This window comes from Colobus angolensis, unplaced genomic scaffold, assembly GCF_000951035.1.
Source record: "Colobus angolensis palliatus isolate OR3802 unplaced genomic scaffold, Cang.pa_1.0 Scaffold306, whole genome shotgun sequence".
Lineage (NCBI taxonomy): Eukaryota > Metazoa > Chordata > Mammalia > Primates > Cercopithecidae > Colobus > Colobus angolensis.
In genome coordinates this window covers 2,246,053-2,264,266 of record NW_012116333.1, presented here as the reverse complement: position 1 = coordinate 2,264,266, position 18,214 = coordinate 2,246,053, and the positions used below count along the sequence as shown (strand labels likewise).

The following is an 18,214-nucleotide window of genomic DNA, read 5'->3' as shown; positions in this document are numbered from 1 at the left end:
GACTGTGAACCAACTAAACCTCTTTTCATTATAAATTACCCCATCTCAGGAATTCCTTTATAGCAACTCAAATGGCCTCACAGGGCCATGGTGAGGCTGAATGAGACAGTGCATGAAGATCGCACAAAGCAAGGGCTTCTGACACCTAGCTGTTGACATTTTGCTAATAATAATATTAATAGCAACAAGCAAATAGCAGAATGAGGTTCTCAATCCAGCCTATGCACTTTGCCCTGTGCCAAGCTGTCCTCCTGGGCACAAATGACTGGCTGCTGCCTCCATGGTGGTGGTGATGTAGCAGCCTGCTCCAGTCCAGTCAAGCCCCTCCCTACCCCGGAGTGGGCTCCCCCATGACCCAGGTGCCCCTAGGACATGCCCTCCCTCAAGCTGGGTCCTGAGGCACGTGAGCAGACCCAGGCCTGGCTGCAGGTTGGCTCCCGTGGAGGACCTCCTGATTCCTGCTGCCCCATCAGGCTGAGCTCACCTGGTCTGCAGATTGTTTCCAAGCACTCACCCAATGTGTCAGGGAAGGAAGGGATGAGGAGGAAGTTAAGTCTCTCCCTGCCTTCAAAGAAACCATAGGCAGGCTCAGAAATCATCAGTCAGGCAATAAGAGGGGGCTGGGGTAGGCTCAGGGGATGGAGCCACCAGCTGTGCTGTGGGTTGGGAGTGTGCTGGGGACCGGTGCACCCGGACAGGCTCACCCAGGAGGCCTCCAGGCTGGGATCCATGAGGAAAAGGTCATGGGACGGCGTGGACCTGGCTGGTGGAGGTGTGAGGAGGAGGAGGAGTGCCAGGCCACAGAGAGGCCCCACATGTCTCACCAGACAGCCAAGACCCCACTCCACAGAGCTCTCCAGTCTAGAGCAGAAGGGTGCTCCTCTGGTTCGAGGATTTTTCTGATTTATGTGAATTCCTGGGGCCTGCTTTCTCATGTTCTTCCCTGCCTTGTGCTTTCAGTTTAGGGACCTCCTAGATTTCACCACACATCAGTCCAGGTCTCAACCCAGCAACTTCCCTCTTTCTCCCAAAACCTTGCATTTGGTTTGAGTGTTGGCACTCTGCAGGAACCCCATTCCAGCTGGTCAGGCCTCTTATGGGCTTCACTCTGACCCTCTGTCTCATCCTCCACCATCTCGGCAGGACAACCAGACCCATGGAGACCCCCAGAGTTTCCCATCTATCCAAGAACTCCCCACAGCATTTCCCCAAGACACACAGTTTCTTGCCTCACAGGAGCCTCAATCTTAACAGGATCCTTCATCCTTCCCTTGACAGGGCCCTTGGGTCATGCCATAGGTACTGGAGTTCTTCCAACACCCCTTCTTACTTCTAGGACAGTGAGAACAAATCATGTGGGACTATGAAAGGAACAGCAACAGCCGCAGCAGTAACAGCAGATGCCAGCGGCTGAGAGCTGCCTCCTCACAGGGTACACTCTCAGACAGAGACACAGCCCCACATCGATCTTTGCCACAAACTAGTGAGACCAGGAGTAGAACCCCATTCTAAGGATAATGGAAAGGAGGCTGGGGAATGGTTCTCTTACTCACTCAGTCACTAGGTCTGTAAGTGGGGGCAAGAGAATTAAAACTGGGCAGGGTTTGTACCCCCGCCCCTGCCTGTAGCCTCCACCCTCCCCTCATCAGAGACCCTGCCCTGCCCCCACCTCTTCAGGCTTGCCTCTCTGTGCCTGGTGATGACTGTCCACCAGGTGACATTTTCCTTAGGAGCAGGCGTGCCTGGTGGTTTGGCTTCACTGACCCTGGGGGAACTCAACTTGGGAGCCAGTCTTTCCCACAATTCCCCATGAAGCCAGAGGCAGCAAGCATAGCCCTATAAAAAGCGTAGAGACAACTCAGGCAAGGACGAATGCCCAGATAATGGCAAGGGTCACTCTGCCCAGTCCTCTGGGCCGGGAGCTGACATTCACACAAGGTCCCCTGGTTGGCCCCTCCCTTCTGAAGGTACTGGCCACCGGGCGCTACGTGGAAGCAGGACAGCTCCTGCTCTCTCCCTTCCCTACAGCCCGCTGTGTTCCACATGCTCCTGCCTGCACATCCTGGGGATCCACACTGCCTCAGCAAACAGTGTGTGGCATTTCTGACAGCTTCCTACTAAGCCACAGGAAGGCCAAGGAAGACTGAAGCTTAAACAAAAGACAGGGAGGGGCAGATGGGAGAGGATCCCCTTCCTGGCTCTGTCCTGCTTCATAGGCTGGAAAATCAGTCACCTGGGAGCTTCAGACCCTTCCCGCTCCCCCAGCAAGACCCCTGAGGAAAACGTCACCTGGTGAACAGTCAACAAAAACAAGACTCCCAGAGACAGAACAAGTGTCAAAGGCACCTGTGGTCTGCAAGGGGCCGGGCTGGGACTCGCTCGGGTCCCTGACCACAAGCTTCAGCCTAGCCAGGGTGAAAACTCTCAGGCCAGCCTTGGATGCCTGAGAGAGTCAGGCCACCTGCAGAGGCTCTCCTGGGAGGCCAAGGACCCACCCTGGGGGGCAGCAGCCTGAATGGTGCCAAAGTGGCAGGCTGTGTTCCAGAGAAGTTCCCAGGAGGCTGTCCCAACCAACACCCACACTGCTCTGAAGGGACTTTGCAGATAAAATCAAGGTTACGAATCAGCTGACCTTAAAACAAGGATGTGATCCTGGATTATCTGTGAGTTAGTGCCATCCCCTGTGCCCTAGGCAGCAGCAGCAGAGTTGGTCAGAGAGGTGATGTGGGGGGAGTGGGAGGCAGAGGGGGCAAGAAGGATATGAAGGGTGAGAAGGATACCACTTGTTGCAGGAAATGAAAGAAGGAAGGGCCACAGAGCAAGGGAGTTGGGCACTCTGAGAAACAGATGAACCCCGGCAACCAGCGGGCAGGGAACAGGAGCTCGGACCTACAGAAATGGGAACATGGATTCTGCCAGCACTGGAACGAGCTTGGAAAGGATGCCTTCCCAGAGCCTCCGAAAAGACATGCAAATGCCTTGACTGCAGCCCTGTGAGGCTCTAGCAGAGAACCAGCTGAGCCCCGTTGTGCCCAGAATTTTGAGATAGTAAATGTCTGTTACGTTAAAATCACTACGTTTATGATAATTTCTTCTGGCAAAGATAGAAAGTGAATATAAAGTACTGCCATTGTTCTCTTATCAAAGCAATGAAAAGAACCAATATGGAGGCACCACATAATCAGGAAAGCAGGCAGGTGTAGCTGGGGTGTGATATCTGTTTACTATGGATTCTTTCTGACACAGTTCTCAGCCTTGTCACCATAGACAATGCACAACGCCCGGCAGTAGCCCTGGCCTCTGCCCACTAGACACCAGGAGCATCCTCTCGCCCTGGCCATGGTAATTAAAAATGTCTGCAGACATTGGCAAGGGTTCCTTGTGGGGTAAAGTTGACCCCAGTTGAGAACTGCTGCTCCTTTAAGGGCATAAAGCAAAGAAAAGTTTTTATGGAAAGAAAGCATTGATGTCTTAGCTGTTTTTTCAATGGACAAGGTATTTACTAAATATCCATTTACCTATATGAGCATATGAATACATTGATATATCCCAACTGTTGTGATCTGCTGTTAGTCCTCAGCAACTGGGTATTATGAATACACATTTATGTATACATGTGTGTTATATATTTTAATATCCATTTGTCAAAATTTCACAGAGATATAATACTTCCATTATCAAAATAAAATGCACATGAATTTAGCACGTCATTCATCAGTGTTGACTTACTGGCTGCTCCAGGCATGCCTGTGGTCAGGCAACAGGGTTCCCTCCTGTATGGAGGATCCACAGTGACAGAGGCAGACAGGTGAAGCATTGAGGTCACTCTGTGTGCCAGCAGCAAGGCAGGAGGTGATGCAGGGGGTGACACAGACAGTAACAAGGGAGAGGCCAGTTCTCCAGGTCTCAGAGCAGGGAGCAGTCAAGATCAGCTTTAGAGAGTCAGTTGCAGGGATCAAGTGGGCAGGGCACTGCAGGTAGGCAAACCTGCATGAGGAGCCATCGTGGCTAGGTGTGATGCAGAGCTGGAAATGTGCTCTGTGTCTGGAAGTTTTGGTTATGCAGGTATAAGGATAGCATTGTTACAGGACTACATTACTTGAACTGTGACCCAAATCTGAAAGCAGCAAAGCAATTTGCTGAAAGTTCTGCAGCAGTCATTTGCTGATACCCGTCCCAGGTTTTCTGAGTTTAGGACCTACTCCTGAAGGTCCAGGCTCTCCCTTAGTCCCTGGGTCTTGTTTCAGATCCACTCTCATTCACCCTGGGGCCAGACTAGCCTCCAGCTTTCATGCATTTGTCTCTGTGTGTCTCCTGTGGCCCGCCAGTCCCAGCCTGCTTGCGCCTCTGTGGGTATCTCCTTCACTCATATTCCTACAGAAAAGACCGATTCACCCAGAGACCCTGAGGTCCATCAAGCCTTCAACCACCCAACCCTGAGAAAGAGAAAAGAACTCACCTTTGATGAGCACCTCTCCTATGCCCGGCTCTGAGCTAGTCCCTGTATTTCCATTGGCCCATTTAAGCCTGAGCAGAATGTTATCAGATGGTGGCCAGAACTCCACATTAAAGGTAACAAAACTGAGACTGACAATGGTTAGGTGACATGCGGTTTAATATGTGGCCAAGTTGGGACTAGAACTCAGGCCGGTTCTACTCTAAGACATGTGCTTAGTCATCCATTGCATTCTTAGACTTGGGGAAGAGGGGTCCTTCTCTGGGGCCTCCCCAGCCAGGCCAAGAGGACACACACATGAAGAGCGGGGCTCCACCAACCCAGCTCCAGGCACCCAGGATCTCGGGTTTCTCTGCTACCTCATCCCCAGCCTGCCTCTTGTGCCTGTACACTTCAACCCCAGGGCCACCCTTTTGAAGGCTAATGGTGCCAGTGTACTTACTCCTAGGCTTGAGTGGTGGCCAAGGTGAGGCATAGGGACAGTGTGGACATATAGGTTGGGGTGTCCAAACACATGCACCCAAGACTCCTCAAGGTGTGGAACCTCTCAGGTCCCCACAGGGGACCAAGATGCTGAACTGCAAGAAGGTCAAGAATTCTCAACTTGAAACTTGCCTCTCAGGTTGTTACGAAGGTCAAAGTAGGAAGTTAGAGTATTTTTCATTGAACAGTTTGTTAGCTTGAGGTATACCTTTTAAATATTTTGATGCAGGATGTATAGACTTCCCTTTGCACCCTTTCTCTGGGCCAGCAAATTTAGGAATCTATCCCTTTTTCTCACTGATTATCTTGTTGAAAGTTTTCATAGCAAATGGAGATCTCATTCCCCATGTAAGAGACGAAAGCTTGGTTTTCTCCTGTCTGACAATCTTAACAAGTAACTTAAAAATCTTAAAGGATATTGCAATGGGGTATATTACCTTTTCTTTATCAAGAAGCTCTTGTAAAATAATTTGTCTTTCCCGACACAGTTCCAAGAAGTCTTCTGAGTGCAGACTTTCGTGTAAAGCTGGGAAGAAGGTCAGCTGGGTGCAGTCCACCCCCACCTCATCAGGCTCGCCCTCAGCCTCCCTCGGTGTCAGTTCATCTGCAGCAGCATAAAGGGACACGTGGTGTTGACAGGGGCTACCTGACATGGTAAGGGCTGCTACACAGCATGTGCCTACATCACTGAGGGGCAGCAAGGCTCCAGGGCTGAAATGAAGAGCGTGGATCTCTCACCGTGCCCCTCCACTGCTTCTGGAAATGGACACCACACACCTGGGGCAGCCCGGGGTGTGGTCAAAATACTTTCCAGTCGACTTATCCTGGAGGGCCAGCTATGCCCAGGCCTAGCTGTTCTGCCACTTCCAGTGGCCACAGGGCAACATTTCCAAATTCACCCTCGTTAGTCAGTAAAGCAACTCCCTAGAGGCTCAGCCAGGATTTGCTTTCTCTGAATTTCACTCCATTCACTCTTTGAATATTGCTGATTTTCCTCATGATAGAAACAATATCTTTTTATTGTAAAACAAATCTTGGAAAAGACATGAAGCTGTAAGAAATAAAACAAATCTCACCCATGCACCCAGAGATAGTGCTAATAATAATAGCTCCCTTTCTCTGTGCCAGATACTTCTGATGACATTTTAAAATGTTGTCCCATCTAGGCTGGAGATATTATTTCATCCTCACTTGACAAATGGAAAAGCTGAAGCAGGCCAATTACTTTGTACAAGATCATATGGCTTCTAAGAACTAGAGGTAGAATCTGAATAAAGTCTCTCTGAGACAAGGGTCTAGTCTTTTCATCTCTAGTCTGTTTGGCTCCACTGTTTACAATTTGGTCCATTTACTTCCATTATCTTTTCTGTACTGGATGAGTGAAAGTGTCTGCTACTCACACAAACCCTCACAGCTTTCCCCCATGCAGGGAGAGGTGCGTAGGAGAGGCATGGTGGAAAACCACAGGGCCTTTCTTTTCCTTTGGCTGAGTTCCCTACTCAGGGTGCATACTGGAAACACCACGGAGGCCCAGAGTCACAGAGGCTCAGGGGCTCTGCATGCCAAGAATGAGAGGACACTGCAGCCCATGGCCATCGTTCACAAAAAATCAGTTCATACTTTCCACCACTGCACTTTCTGCAACCCCCACCTCTGAGAGGTGGAGCAGGCAGGCAATCATTCCATGTGAGAGTTGTAGGGCTTGGGGTGGAGAGACGAGAGGCAAACAGGTATCACAATGTCATCCCACGCTCTGTGCCACAGTAAGACCCCAAATCACCTGGGGATCACAGCCCAACATCCTCACTTCTGGGCTTGTGTTACTGCAGACAGGCAAGGTAGCAAGCTCAATACAAATCCATTAGTCAGGAAATGAGACGAGTTTGATCAGCACTAAGAAGTAGTCATTGGCCAGGTGTGCTGGCTCACGTCTGTAATCCTAGCACTCTGGGAGGTCAAGGCAGACGGATCACTTGAGCTTGGGAGTTGGAGACCAGCCTGGGCAATGTGGCAAAACCCCATCTCTACAAAAATTACAAACATTATCTGGGCATTGTGTGTACCTGTAGTCCCAGCTACTCTGGAGGCTGAGGCAGGAGGATTGTGTGAGCCCAGGAGGTCGAGAATGCAGTGAGTTGTGATTATGCCACTGCACCCTAGCCTAGGTGATAGTGCAAGACCCTGTCTCAAAAATTGTTTGGGAACACTTTTAAGATCCCCCTGATACAGCAAATTGACAAGACTGTTTCTCCCCAAAAATTGTTATTGTTGCAACCTTAACAGAAAACGCTTCCCCTAACAAGTGTCTAGGGCTAATATCGACTTGTCTTCTTTTTTTTTTTTTTTTTTTGAGACGGAGTCTCGCTCTGTCGCCTGGGCTGGAGTGCAGTGGCCGGATCTCAGCTCACTGCAAGCTCCGCCTCCCGGGTTTACGCCATTCTCCTGCCTCAGCCTCCCAAGCAGCTGGGACTACAGGCGCCCGCCACCTTGCCTGGCTAGTTTTTTTTTTGTATATTTTAGTAGAGACGGGGTTTCACCGTGTTAGCCAGGATGGTCTCAATCTCCTGACCTCGTGATCCGCCCGTCTCGGCCTCCCAAAGTGCTGGGATTACAGGCTTGAGCCACCGCGCCCGGCCAGACTTGTCTTCTTTCTAGAAGCACAGTAACAATAAGTCCCAGTGCTGGCTACAATAGCATTTTCCTCTTCTAAAATATTCATTTAATATCTTTAATAAAATATTAAATAAAACCAATAATTAGCTTAATTATTAAAGGAAAAAATAGATAAACTGAGTACCTTGGTTTTCAGCATTTGTTTGAGAAATATTTTTGTCTTGGCTTTCCTGAAATAAGGACGGAACAAAGAAAAATTAAATCCTGGATGCTACATATATGCTTCACCCGCCCCCGGTTCCACAGATTCACAAACACACACATGCATGTGACCCCTTCAAATTATGCAAGACTCAGATGCAAAGGGAGAGAAACACTAAATCCTAAAGGACCACAATAAAATGCAAGTATTAATGTTCCTGAGTCAAAGGGGAAAAAACCCACAATCTTCCATTAAGTAGGACTTACAGTAATTACCAAAGAAGAGGCCAAGATGGGATTAGATAGCATCCTGGATGTCTCTGTGTGGGATGCCCTGGAGAGGGGACCAGGGGAGGTTCCAGGGCTGGACAGCCCCAGAGACCAGGTTTCATAGCCAGCCCTTGGCTTTGGTACCAGCACAGTGAGCAGGCTACTTATTTTATTTTATTTTATTTTATTTTTGCTTCTTATTCCTAAAAAATGTAGTGAGGGAAAATACTACAAACCACCAAGTGTTTATTGACAATACTTAGAAAATTTAAGTGTCTACTGAATAAATGAAATATTTTTTTTTCATTAGGTTTTACAAAGGATTTTTAGCATGAGTAAAAGATGCTGAGGTTACAGACCAGAGAATAAACTCAACATTGTTACTTGTGATGCATGCAGAAGAAAAAAACCCAGCATTCTGGTGTTTGGAAGGCTGCCTTTGAGGATATTTTAAATTATGATCATTCAATAAAGACATGAAAAACTATTGACAGATTTTCTATATCTACTACCAAATGAATCCAACTGGCTTCCTGTCTTTTAAAAGGCAAAATAGGAGTTTGGTGACACAGTTCAAGCTTCATTACAGCAAACTCGCAGGGACTACCCAGATTCTGTTGCTTGGGAAGTCAGTGTTGTTTGGAATGAGTGGATCACTGGCTCAAAATTGCAGAAACAGTCAAGTTTGCGGGATTTTCATCATAAAACTTGTTATGGGATTTGAAGTAATGCTCACAGTAGTATGGGTTACAACTGCCCAATAACAAGTAACTTGTGTTAGCAGACAATAGTCATTCCCTGGCCCTTTCCAAACACTGGCATCCAGATGTTTCCACAGGACTTGTGTGGATTGCAGCACAGGGCTGTGTCTGCGGCATAGGTAAGAACCACTCACCCAATTAACACTCATTATTTATCCATTCTTTCAGGCCGTAGTTACAGTGTCCCTGCTATGTACCTAGGAGGGTTAGTGATGCTTTTCTCCTCTTAAATGACATTGAGAATAAATTTTGGGACTCTCCTACATTTAACTGCATGTGTTATCTTAGCCTGATATAAACAACATGCGATGGGGAAGCTCAGGAGCTGCTTTTCTATCAGGCCCTACCTGGAACCAGCACTGTCCCACTGCACCTGACTCCTACCTTGTGCCTTCCTGAGTTCAGGGCCTCCAGTGGAGACAAGCGTTTGATACGTTTCCTCATTCGAGCTGGTCCTTCTCTCCAGTCCAGTTCCCATGGGGAACAGTGCGTGGTTTCTTCCCCCTGGTTCCACAAGCCCAGCTCCCCAAAAAGCTGCTCCTGGATCCTGGCCCAGGCTTTGGCTGCCTTGATGTTGCCACATTTTCGCCTCTGGGGAGCAGAAACAGAGTCACTCTGGATACATTTGCCTTATGGGCTTTATAGGCCTGGCCCCAAACCTCCTGGGGTGAATAGGCCAAGTCTCCCATGAATGCTTGAGAAAGATACCTTCTCTCTACACCCTCAGAATGTGTAGGGTACCCACTGCAGCCAGGACTAGGAGGAAACAGCTGTTCAGCTTTAAGATCTCTTAATCCAAGTTAGGGGAGGAGAAAGCTGCCCGCCCTTTGGCCTTCAGAGCCATGAGGCTACTGGTGATGGGCAGAAAGCAACAGGTCTGGAAGGTCCTGTAGCTGCTCATCAGCATGGACTGGACAGCTATTTTACCAAATGGACATGAATCTCACTACAGTCCCACCCCTCAAAACTGAGGCTGAATGTACTCTTTTTCCAGTTGCCTGGACTGGAATGGAGTGAGAATTAGAAGCCCTCAAGACAATTGGTTGATTTGAGTAAGTCACTCCCATCTCTGGATCTCAGAATCTCCAATGAAATGACAGACCTGGCCCAAATGACATCTAAGGGCCTTTCCATGTTAATATCATAGATTCTAGAATGTTCAGAGATTCTAGAATATTAACAGGAGCTAAAACCTTTCATAGTAATGCAAACAATCTCATTTAATAGCTGTGAGATCCTCACAGTTTGCATCTGTGGTCTCTGACTGCCACACCTGCTACTAGAGGATGACTCAAACCTTTCTAACATTGATATCCCCAACCTGCATTTATAGATCACATTAAAGTTACATGCATCACCTGTTAAAGAAACAGTTCAGTTCAGTTTGGACAGTAGAGTCAACTTTGCGTGATACACTTTTGCAATTATTCAAATATTTTATGGAATTTGCCCCCATTTAATCTTTTCAGAAAATGAAAAGGTGAAATGCTAATGACAAGAAGCACAACATCATGAACAGAAAAGACACTCATTATCATGTGTTAGGCTGAGCCCTGCACCTGCTTTATCTCCTTTCCTCTACCCAGTGGTACCACAAGTATTTTTGATCATCCCCATGACGATGCTAAGTCTGCAAAGGAGAAGTGCCTTCTCCAAAGCTAACAGGTGGCCAAACAGAGATTTAAACCTGGTCTGTTGGATTCCAAAGACTTCCTTGAGCATGGGAGCTAGATTCCTTTGCTGAGGGGCTATTATTTTATGAGCTCATGGTTTCTGCTAGCATTTCTAGAAAACTGGAAGACTTATAGATGTAGGCCTTGCAAATCTTGGCTGTTTTAAATGAGTAAATTGCTCTCAGAACTTGTTGGAGGCATTCCCATTAAAGCATGGCTTTGGGGTGAGGGATAGTGCCCAGCAGGCAGTTTCTGGCATCTGATGGACCTGATCATCCATCATGTTTCTGTGAATCACCAGCAGTTCAATCTGGAGGATCTTCAACTTCCTCATCAGTCAACTGTGGTTAATAATAGTACCATAATAATAATCATGGGCTTCTAGAATGATTAAGCGGGACAATATTTTCAAGAGCTTAATATGGTACCTTACTCAGCTTAAGTAGTCAGTGTTATCACTGTGAATGAACCTAATCCTATTTCAAAACAAGATCATTTTGTTTCTCTACAGTTCTTGAATTCATATCCCAAACAGTGCTAGTATTTTATGTAGTACTCCAATTGGTTAATAAGAAACTCTAAGATGTACATTGCAGTGCATGCCTCTAATCCCAGCACTTTCAGAGGCGAAGGTGGGAGAATTTCTTGAGGTCAGAAGTTCAAGACCAGCCTGGGCAACATAGCAAGACCCAGTCTCTACAAAATATTAAAGAAATTACTGGGCATGTTAGTGCATGACTGTACTCTCAGCTATTTGGGAGGCTGAGGCAGGAGGATCTCTTGAGCCCAGGAGTTCAAGGCTTCCGTGGGCTATGATTTACACGACTGTACTCCAGCCTGGGCAACAAAGTAAGACTCTCCCTGTCTCAAAAAAAAAAAAAAAAAAGGCCGCCAGGAAAAGAATGACTATCCAAAGCTTTTTACAGAGACTTGGTCACATGGAATGAACACTTGTTTGGTGGAAATATTTCAGTTTCCTGGAGATTGTGGTGACATTTGTACATTTGCATTTGTAGTAACATACGGAGCTTCATGGAGGATGAATAATCCCAAGCTATTGGGTTGTCCAGCCTTGGATTCAACTTAGTTTTTTAAGAACACATATCCATGCCAAGTCTCCACATATGCAACCTGGAGATGCACAGCTGCCTGGGTCTTCCGCACAGAGCACACATGTTGTCTTGAATATCTGCAGTCAGACAATGGTGTGATCCCTGGGAGAGATGTGATTATTTAGTCCATGATAGCAAGTTACATGTGACCCAGGGCAGAGGATGTCAGATGACTAAATAGCAAAAGTCCTGAGTTTCCACATCTGCAAAGGTGCTCTGAAATGCCCATGTTTCTGCATAGTGTAAGGCCCTCTTTCTATTCAAACTGCAATTGGGCCAAATGACACACTTTAGGCCCACAGACTCACAGGCAGGGATTGTGTTATGTTGGGGGACAATTACAATTTCTACAATTTCCTTTTTTTTTTTTTTTTCAGAGACAAGATCTTTTTCTCTGTCACACAGGCTAGAAGGCTAGAAATCAGTGGCATGGTCATAGCTCACTGTAACCTGTAACCTCCAACTCCTGGGATGAAGCAATCTTCCCACCCCAGCATCCTGAGTACCTGGGACTAAAGGTGTCACTATACCTGGCTAATGTCTTTTTAACTACTTTTTTTTAGAGATGGGGTCTTGCAATGTTGCCTAGTCTGGCCTTGAACTCCTGGAATCAAACAATCCTCCTGCCTAGCATCCCAAAGCACTGGGATTACAGGCATGAGCCACCGCACTTGACCAGTTATGATTTTCGAATCACAGCAACCCTTGGGTAGCAACACTTAGATTAACCTCTGAAAACCCAGCCCTTCCCTACTTTCAGTCCCTGTTACTTCAGTGGGGTTTGCTGGGCTTCGAAAATGAACACTTTACCCTAGTCTCTTTAATCCAAGTTGTTATGAATAGTTATCAGATGGGCCAACTGGCACCACCCCCTAGGGCTGGGAATGGCACCCTCAGGAGCCCACACAGAGGAAGCAGAGTGCGGAACTTGATCCAGCGCTGCTTGAAGCCTGCATTTCCCTGCATTCTTCAGTAAAACAAAAAAGGCAGTCTGAGTTGAGTTTCCAATATTTGTATCTGAGAGAGCTGTGATAAGTACACAATGAGTAGATAGAGACCAAACAAGAAAAGGAAATTAGAGGCCCTAGAAGAAAGTGGGACAGAAGACAGTGGCCATTTCTGGGTTGTCAGGCATCTCACAAGGAACGCCAACCAGTAAAGACTGTGTAGGCAGGATAAGTCATTTCTGCAAATTATAATGAAGATTCAACATAAGAACTGGATGGCCTAAGTATGTAACAGCAGAGCAAGAGAGGCTGGGCCACAGAGAAGAGAACGCAAATAACGTGGACAAGGCAAAGGGGAATCTGAACAGGGCCAGACTGTAGAGGCAACTTTTTGCCAGAACTTCTGGATCAAAAAAAAAATTGGCTGATTAACTATTTGAATTTCAAGGTTTTCTGCTGATATAATAATGGGATATAATGATGCTGGGGTTAACTTCCAGGGCACTAGGCAATGATGCCTTGTTATGCTGGGGGCTGCCGCCATCTCCAGTCACCTCTCAGCTATGGGTAAAGTGCCTGTTTAGAAAAGTCTGGCATGATGTGCTACTGGCCACCCTGTGGGCAGGGACCCCTGAATCTCCCCTTCTTAGGAGGGCCTCATTGGGTGCACCTGGGAGAAGCTGTCCTCAAAGGATGTGGCAGATTTCTCAAGCCTAATCTCTGTCCAGAGTTTGGATGTGACTTTTCTGGAAGTGGAATGGGCCTTTGCTGGGAAAGCACACTACCCCTTAAAAAAGCAGGGCAATGCTCCACATTCCATTATCTATGGCAGATATTATTATATCTGTATTCTTTCAAATATCAAAACAACCTGTCTTAAATATTTAAATAATTGGAAAATATCCTTGTGGATTAGCTTCCAAATGCTGATTTTCTGAAAAATACCTCAATTAACAGGAAAATTGCACAATTTACTCAAGTCCTTTCTGAACTCCAGTCAGGCCCTGCTGCTGAAGATGAGACAGGCTAACCTTCCAGGTGGCTAGATCCCTTCCTTCTGGGCTTGAAGCCTCTGCTGAGGGAGTCCCATCCTTCCCACACGAACCTATAATCTCACAAATTTCAACAGAATTTCACAAAGTACCCCAGGGCACCTCTCCTGGCCATAACTGTATCTCCCAGGCTCTTCTAACCATTGGAGCAGAAATGGTTGCACTCTAGACCAGATGCAGATTAGGAAGTTTAGATAAACCACATCCTCTGTCTCAAAATGGTACAGTGGTGATGAGGATGTCCACCAATAAAGGATGCAATCTTACAAGATTCATCTTATTTCCGCCTCAGTGGCAATTAAATTTACCAGCCATATTGCTAGTCCTGAGTGAAATCTGTCAATCCATGTGGTGAGTCATTCATGTGCAGTGGTCTGTCCAGTAGGCACAGATGACACCCAAATAAGCCAGCAAGGCACCCTACCCAGTTGTGCAGCACAGTCAGCACTGTTGGAGTGAGGTAGATGCCCACAGAGAAAACCCTTGTTCAACCAGAAGGTCTGTGAAAGACCAGCTTGTGCACTCAGAAAAACTAGACATGCCTGCTGATCCCTCTGACTATCACAGCCATGATCACGTGCTGTACACACCAAACCTCCTTTCTCACAAGTGTCGTGTCTGATAAGCTGCTGCTCCCATCACTCAGGAGAGCCTGGGAGGCTACATTGCTAAGCTGTGTGCTTCTCGGGTTCAGGCTACACATCTGTGAATGGGTCTTCCCAGGGGCACGTTGTGGGCTTCTATGGGGGAAGTTAGACAAGGCAACTCAGCTTCAGATGATTAGTGCCTCTTCTGTTTCCTGGCACTGGGCACCACGTTTAAGCCTTCCTGATCCGTGGCCCACCCAGGGCACACTAATGGCTCCTTACACCCCATCGCTACTTTCCCCATAGTAGAACATCCTATCATTGAGCTCATCACCATGTTTTGTGGGCATTTCTTTACTCTGGGTTTCATCTCTAAGTTTCAAAAACCTTAAAGACACAGGAGTATCATAATCTCTGCTTTTTTTTTATACCTCACACTGACTCTGGGACAAAGAAATTGCTGGGTAAATAATATTTCAACCGGGTTTTAAGACTGTATGTTGTGTTCTATTTTTAGCAATATGTTAAATTTTTATTAATAACAGTAACACCAAATAAAAATAAACTTCTTAGCTATTCTATAACCACATATGGAGTATCCATTCTCTATCAGCCACAGTCTGGGTGCTTCACACTTGCTCTTAAATCTTCACAGGTAGGAAGACTTATTCCAGCTTAGAGATGAGCACACAGAGGCTCAGACCCCCAGCATAGAAAGGGACAGATTTAGAATTCAAATAAGTCTCTGACTGGCATGAAAGCCAGTGTTCTCTGCCTAGATTTTACAGCAGTCAGGCCTAGATAGATACTTTAAATATCCAATCCTGCCCTTGTCAGGGGCAACCCATTGCATTTAGGATAAAATGCAAAACCCCAATGTGGTGCCAGCCTGGTGGGCAATCCAGAACTTAAACCAAAGCCCCTTCTGATTATTTTTCAGGTTCAAGGTGGATTCCAGCTTACTGTATAGAGAAAGCCTATGTTTGGTTTCTTACTTGCACATGGTCTTTGTATAAAGATGCATATAGCTCTTGTCCTCTTCTTCTGTAGTTCTCTATACATGACACAAAATCCTGGAGAAAGGAGAAAACAAGTCACAGCTTAATGATAGTTGTGATTTTATTTTATTTTTTCATTTTTATTTTTTGAGACAGTCTCACTCTGTCACCTAGGATGGAGTGCAGTGGCATAAACTTGGCTCATTACAACCTCTGCCTCACAGGTTCAAGCAATTCTCCTGCCTCAGCCTCCCAAGTAGTGGGGATTTCAGGGGCCCACGACCATGCCTGGCTAATTTTTGTAGTTTTAGTAGAGACAGGTTTCACCATGTTGGCCAGGCTGGTCTTGAACTACTGCCCTCAGCTGATCCACTTGCCTCAGCCTCCCAAAGTGCTGGGATTACAAGCGTGAGTGATAGCTATGATTTTAGATAAGAACTTCTCTATACTGACCAATTGACAGAGGAAATAGTGGTTACAGAATTTGTTGGTCAAATGAGATTCATATAAATACAGACGTCACCTATGCTGACACACTCACATAAGAATACATTCACATACGTGTTTATGGGTTGCTTTCCATCTCCATCTATGATGAACTAGCTTGCAGTAGCTCAACCTTCCTCCTAAGAATGACTGAAAAGACCTAGATTTGAACAATCTGCTTTAAGACAGCAGAGAGCTACCAAGAGAGCTGAGATTTGAGGAGCCAAGATTCTGAAGACGAATTCACTGAGGTGTGCCCAACATTTATGCTTTTTTATATATTTTTGGACCTTGAGATATATGCAAATTTTCAAATAGCTCAAGAGGCTGAGAAGCTGAGGCCACAAAACAAACTTCAGTAAATTTAAAAGGATAGACATAATACAAAGCATGTCTTTTAATCACAATGGAACAAAATTTGAAATCAATTAGCAGAAAGAAATTTGGCAAAGTCAAAAATAAGTGTAGATTAAAAAGCACATTCCTAAATAACTAATGGGTCAAAGAAGAAATCAAAAGGGAACTTTTTGAGATGAATAAAAATAAAGACACAACATACCGAAACACATAGGCTATAACTAAAGCAGAGCATAAGGGAAAACTTATAGTTGTAAATGCTAATATTAAGAAAAAAAGAAATATCTTAAATCAATATCTGAAACTTCCATCTGAAGACACTGGGGAAAAAAGAGCAAACTAAATCTAAAGCAAGCAGAAGGAAGGGGAAAATAAATATTAATGCAGAAAGTAACGAATTACAGAATATAAAAAACAATAAATAAAATAATTGAAACTAAAATCTGGTACTTTGGAAAGATCAATAAAATCAGCAGTCTTTAGCTAGGTTGACCAAGAAAAAAGAGAAAAGGCTTAAATTGTTATACTTGGATCAGAAATGAAGGAGGAGACATTACTACTGACCTTACTGAATTTTTTCAAAGGATTGTAAAAAAATACTATAAGCAATTGTATGCCAAAAAATTAAATAGCTTAGATTAGATGAACAAATTCCTAGAAAGACACAAACTGCCAAAACTTACTCAAGAAGAAATGGACAATTGAAATAGGTCAATAACAAGAAAATAAATTGAATTAGTAAAACAACAGCAGCAACAACAAGACCTACCCACAAGGAAAAGCCCAGTCTAGGCCCAGATGGCTTCACTGCTGAATTGTAACCACCACTTAGTGAAGAATTAATGGTAGTTTTTCAAAAACTCTTCCAAGAATTAGAAGACGAAGGGACACTTCCCAACACATTCTATGGGACCAGTTATTACCCTGATACAGAACACAGACAAAGGCTTCACAAGAGAACTACAGACCAATATCTCATGTAAATATGAATGTAGAAATCCTCAACAAAATATCAGCAAACTGAATCCACCAACATATAAAAAATTATATACCATGACCAAGTGAGATTTAGCCTAGTAATGCAGAGTTGGCTTAACAACTGAAAATAATTAACGTAATACACCACATAATAGATCAAATAACAGAAACCACATAATCATTTCAACAGACATTTTAAAAAGTGACAAAAATTTAAAACCCTTTCATTACAAGGCAAAATGTCAACCAACTGCCAGGGTGGGGAAAGAATTTTCTCAATCTCATAAAGGGTAACTACAAAAAGTCCCCAGCCAACATTATACAACATTATAATTGGTGGTGAAGGACCGAATGTTCCTTAACATCAGGAACAAGACAAGGATGTCTACTCTCAACACTTCTAGACAGCAATCTACTGAAGGTTCTCGACAGCACAACCAGGCAAGGAAAAGAAATAAAAGGCATCCAAATTGAAACAGAAGAAAAACACCTCTGTTCACAGATGGCAGGATTCTATATTTAGAAAATCCCAAATAATCCATAAAAGAACTACTAGAACCAGTAAATGAATTAAGCAAAGTTTCAGTGTACAAGATCAAAACACGTAAATCAGCTGTGTTCCTATCCACTACTAATGAGCAATCCAAAAAATAAATTAAGAAAGTGATGCCTCGTATAACATTATCAAAAGAATAAAATGCCTAGGAATACATTCAAGTAAGGTGAAAAGCTTGTACACTGAAACCTATAAAATATCACTGAAAGAAATTTTTAAAGACCTAAATTCATAGAAGATATCCCATGTTTATGGTAACAAGTCCTCATATTGTTAAAATGTCAATACTACCTAACATAATCTACAGAATTAACAATCCCTATCAAATTCCAATGACTACTCCTTTTTTTGCAAAAATTGGAAAGCCAATCTTCAAGATCATATGAAATTACAAGAGACCCCCAAAACCAAAACAATCTTTAACAACATAAAGAATGTAGGAAGACTTATAGCTCCTGATTTCACAACTTACTGTAAAGCATTGGCAAACAAGGCAGTGCAGCACTGGCATAAGAATAGATATGTAGATCAATGGAATAAAATTGAGAGTCCAAACTTAAAACAATTTGTCTATATTCAATTAATTATTTTACAAAGGTGCCAAAACTATACAATGGGGAACGAATAGTCTTTTTTTTTTTTTTTGAGATGGAGTCTCACACATTTTTGGTCAATTAATTTTTG

At 44.8% G+C, this 18,214-nt stretch overlaps 1 protein-coding gene across 1 annotated transcript in view; it reads right to left on the bottom strand.

The window, feature by feature from the left end:
• WDFY4 (WDFY family member 4) overlaps positions 1 to 18,214 on the bottom strand; it is a 312,399-nt gene that overhangs the window by 99,879 nt on the left and 194,306 nt on the right. The window contains exons 40-43 of the mRNA XM_011950358.1: positions 15,151 to 15,228; positions 9,169 to 9,375; positions 7,737 to 7,782; positions 5,377 to 5,543 (exon numbers count right to left, since the gene is read on the bottom strand). Coding sequence (XP_011805748.1) covers positions 5,377 to 5,543; positions 7,737 to 7,782; positions 9,169 to 9,375; positions 15,151 to 15,228 — 498 coding nt within the window. The remainder of the gene's footprint in view (positions 1 to 5,376; positions 5,544 to 7,736; positions 7,783 to 9,168; positions 9,376 to 15,150; positions 15,229 to 18,214) is intronic.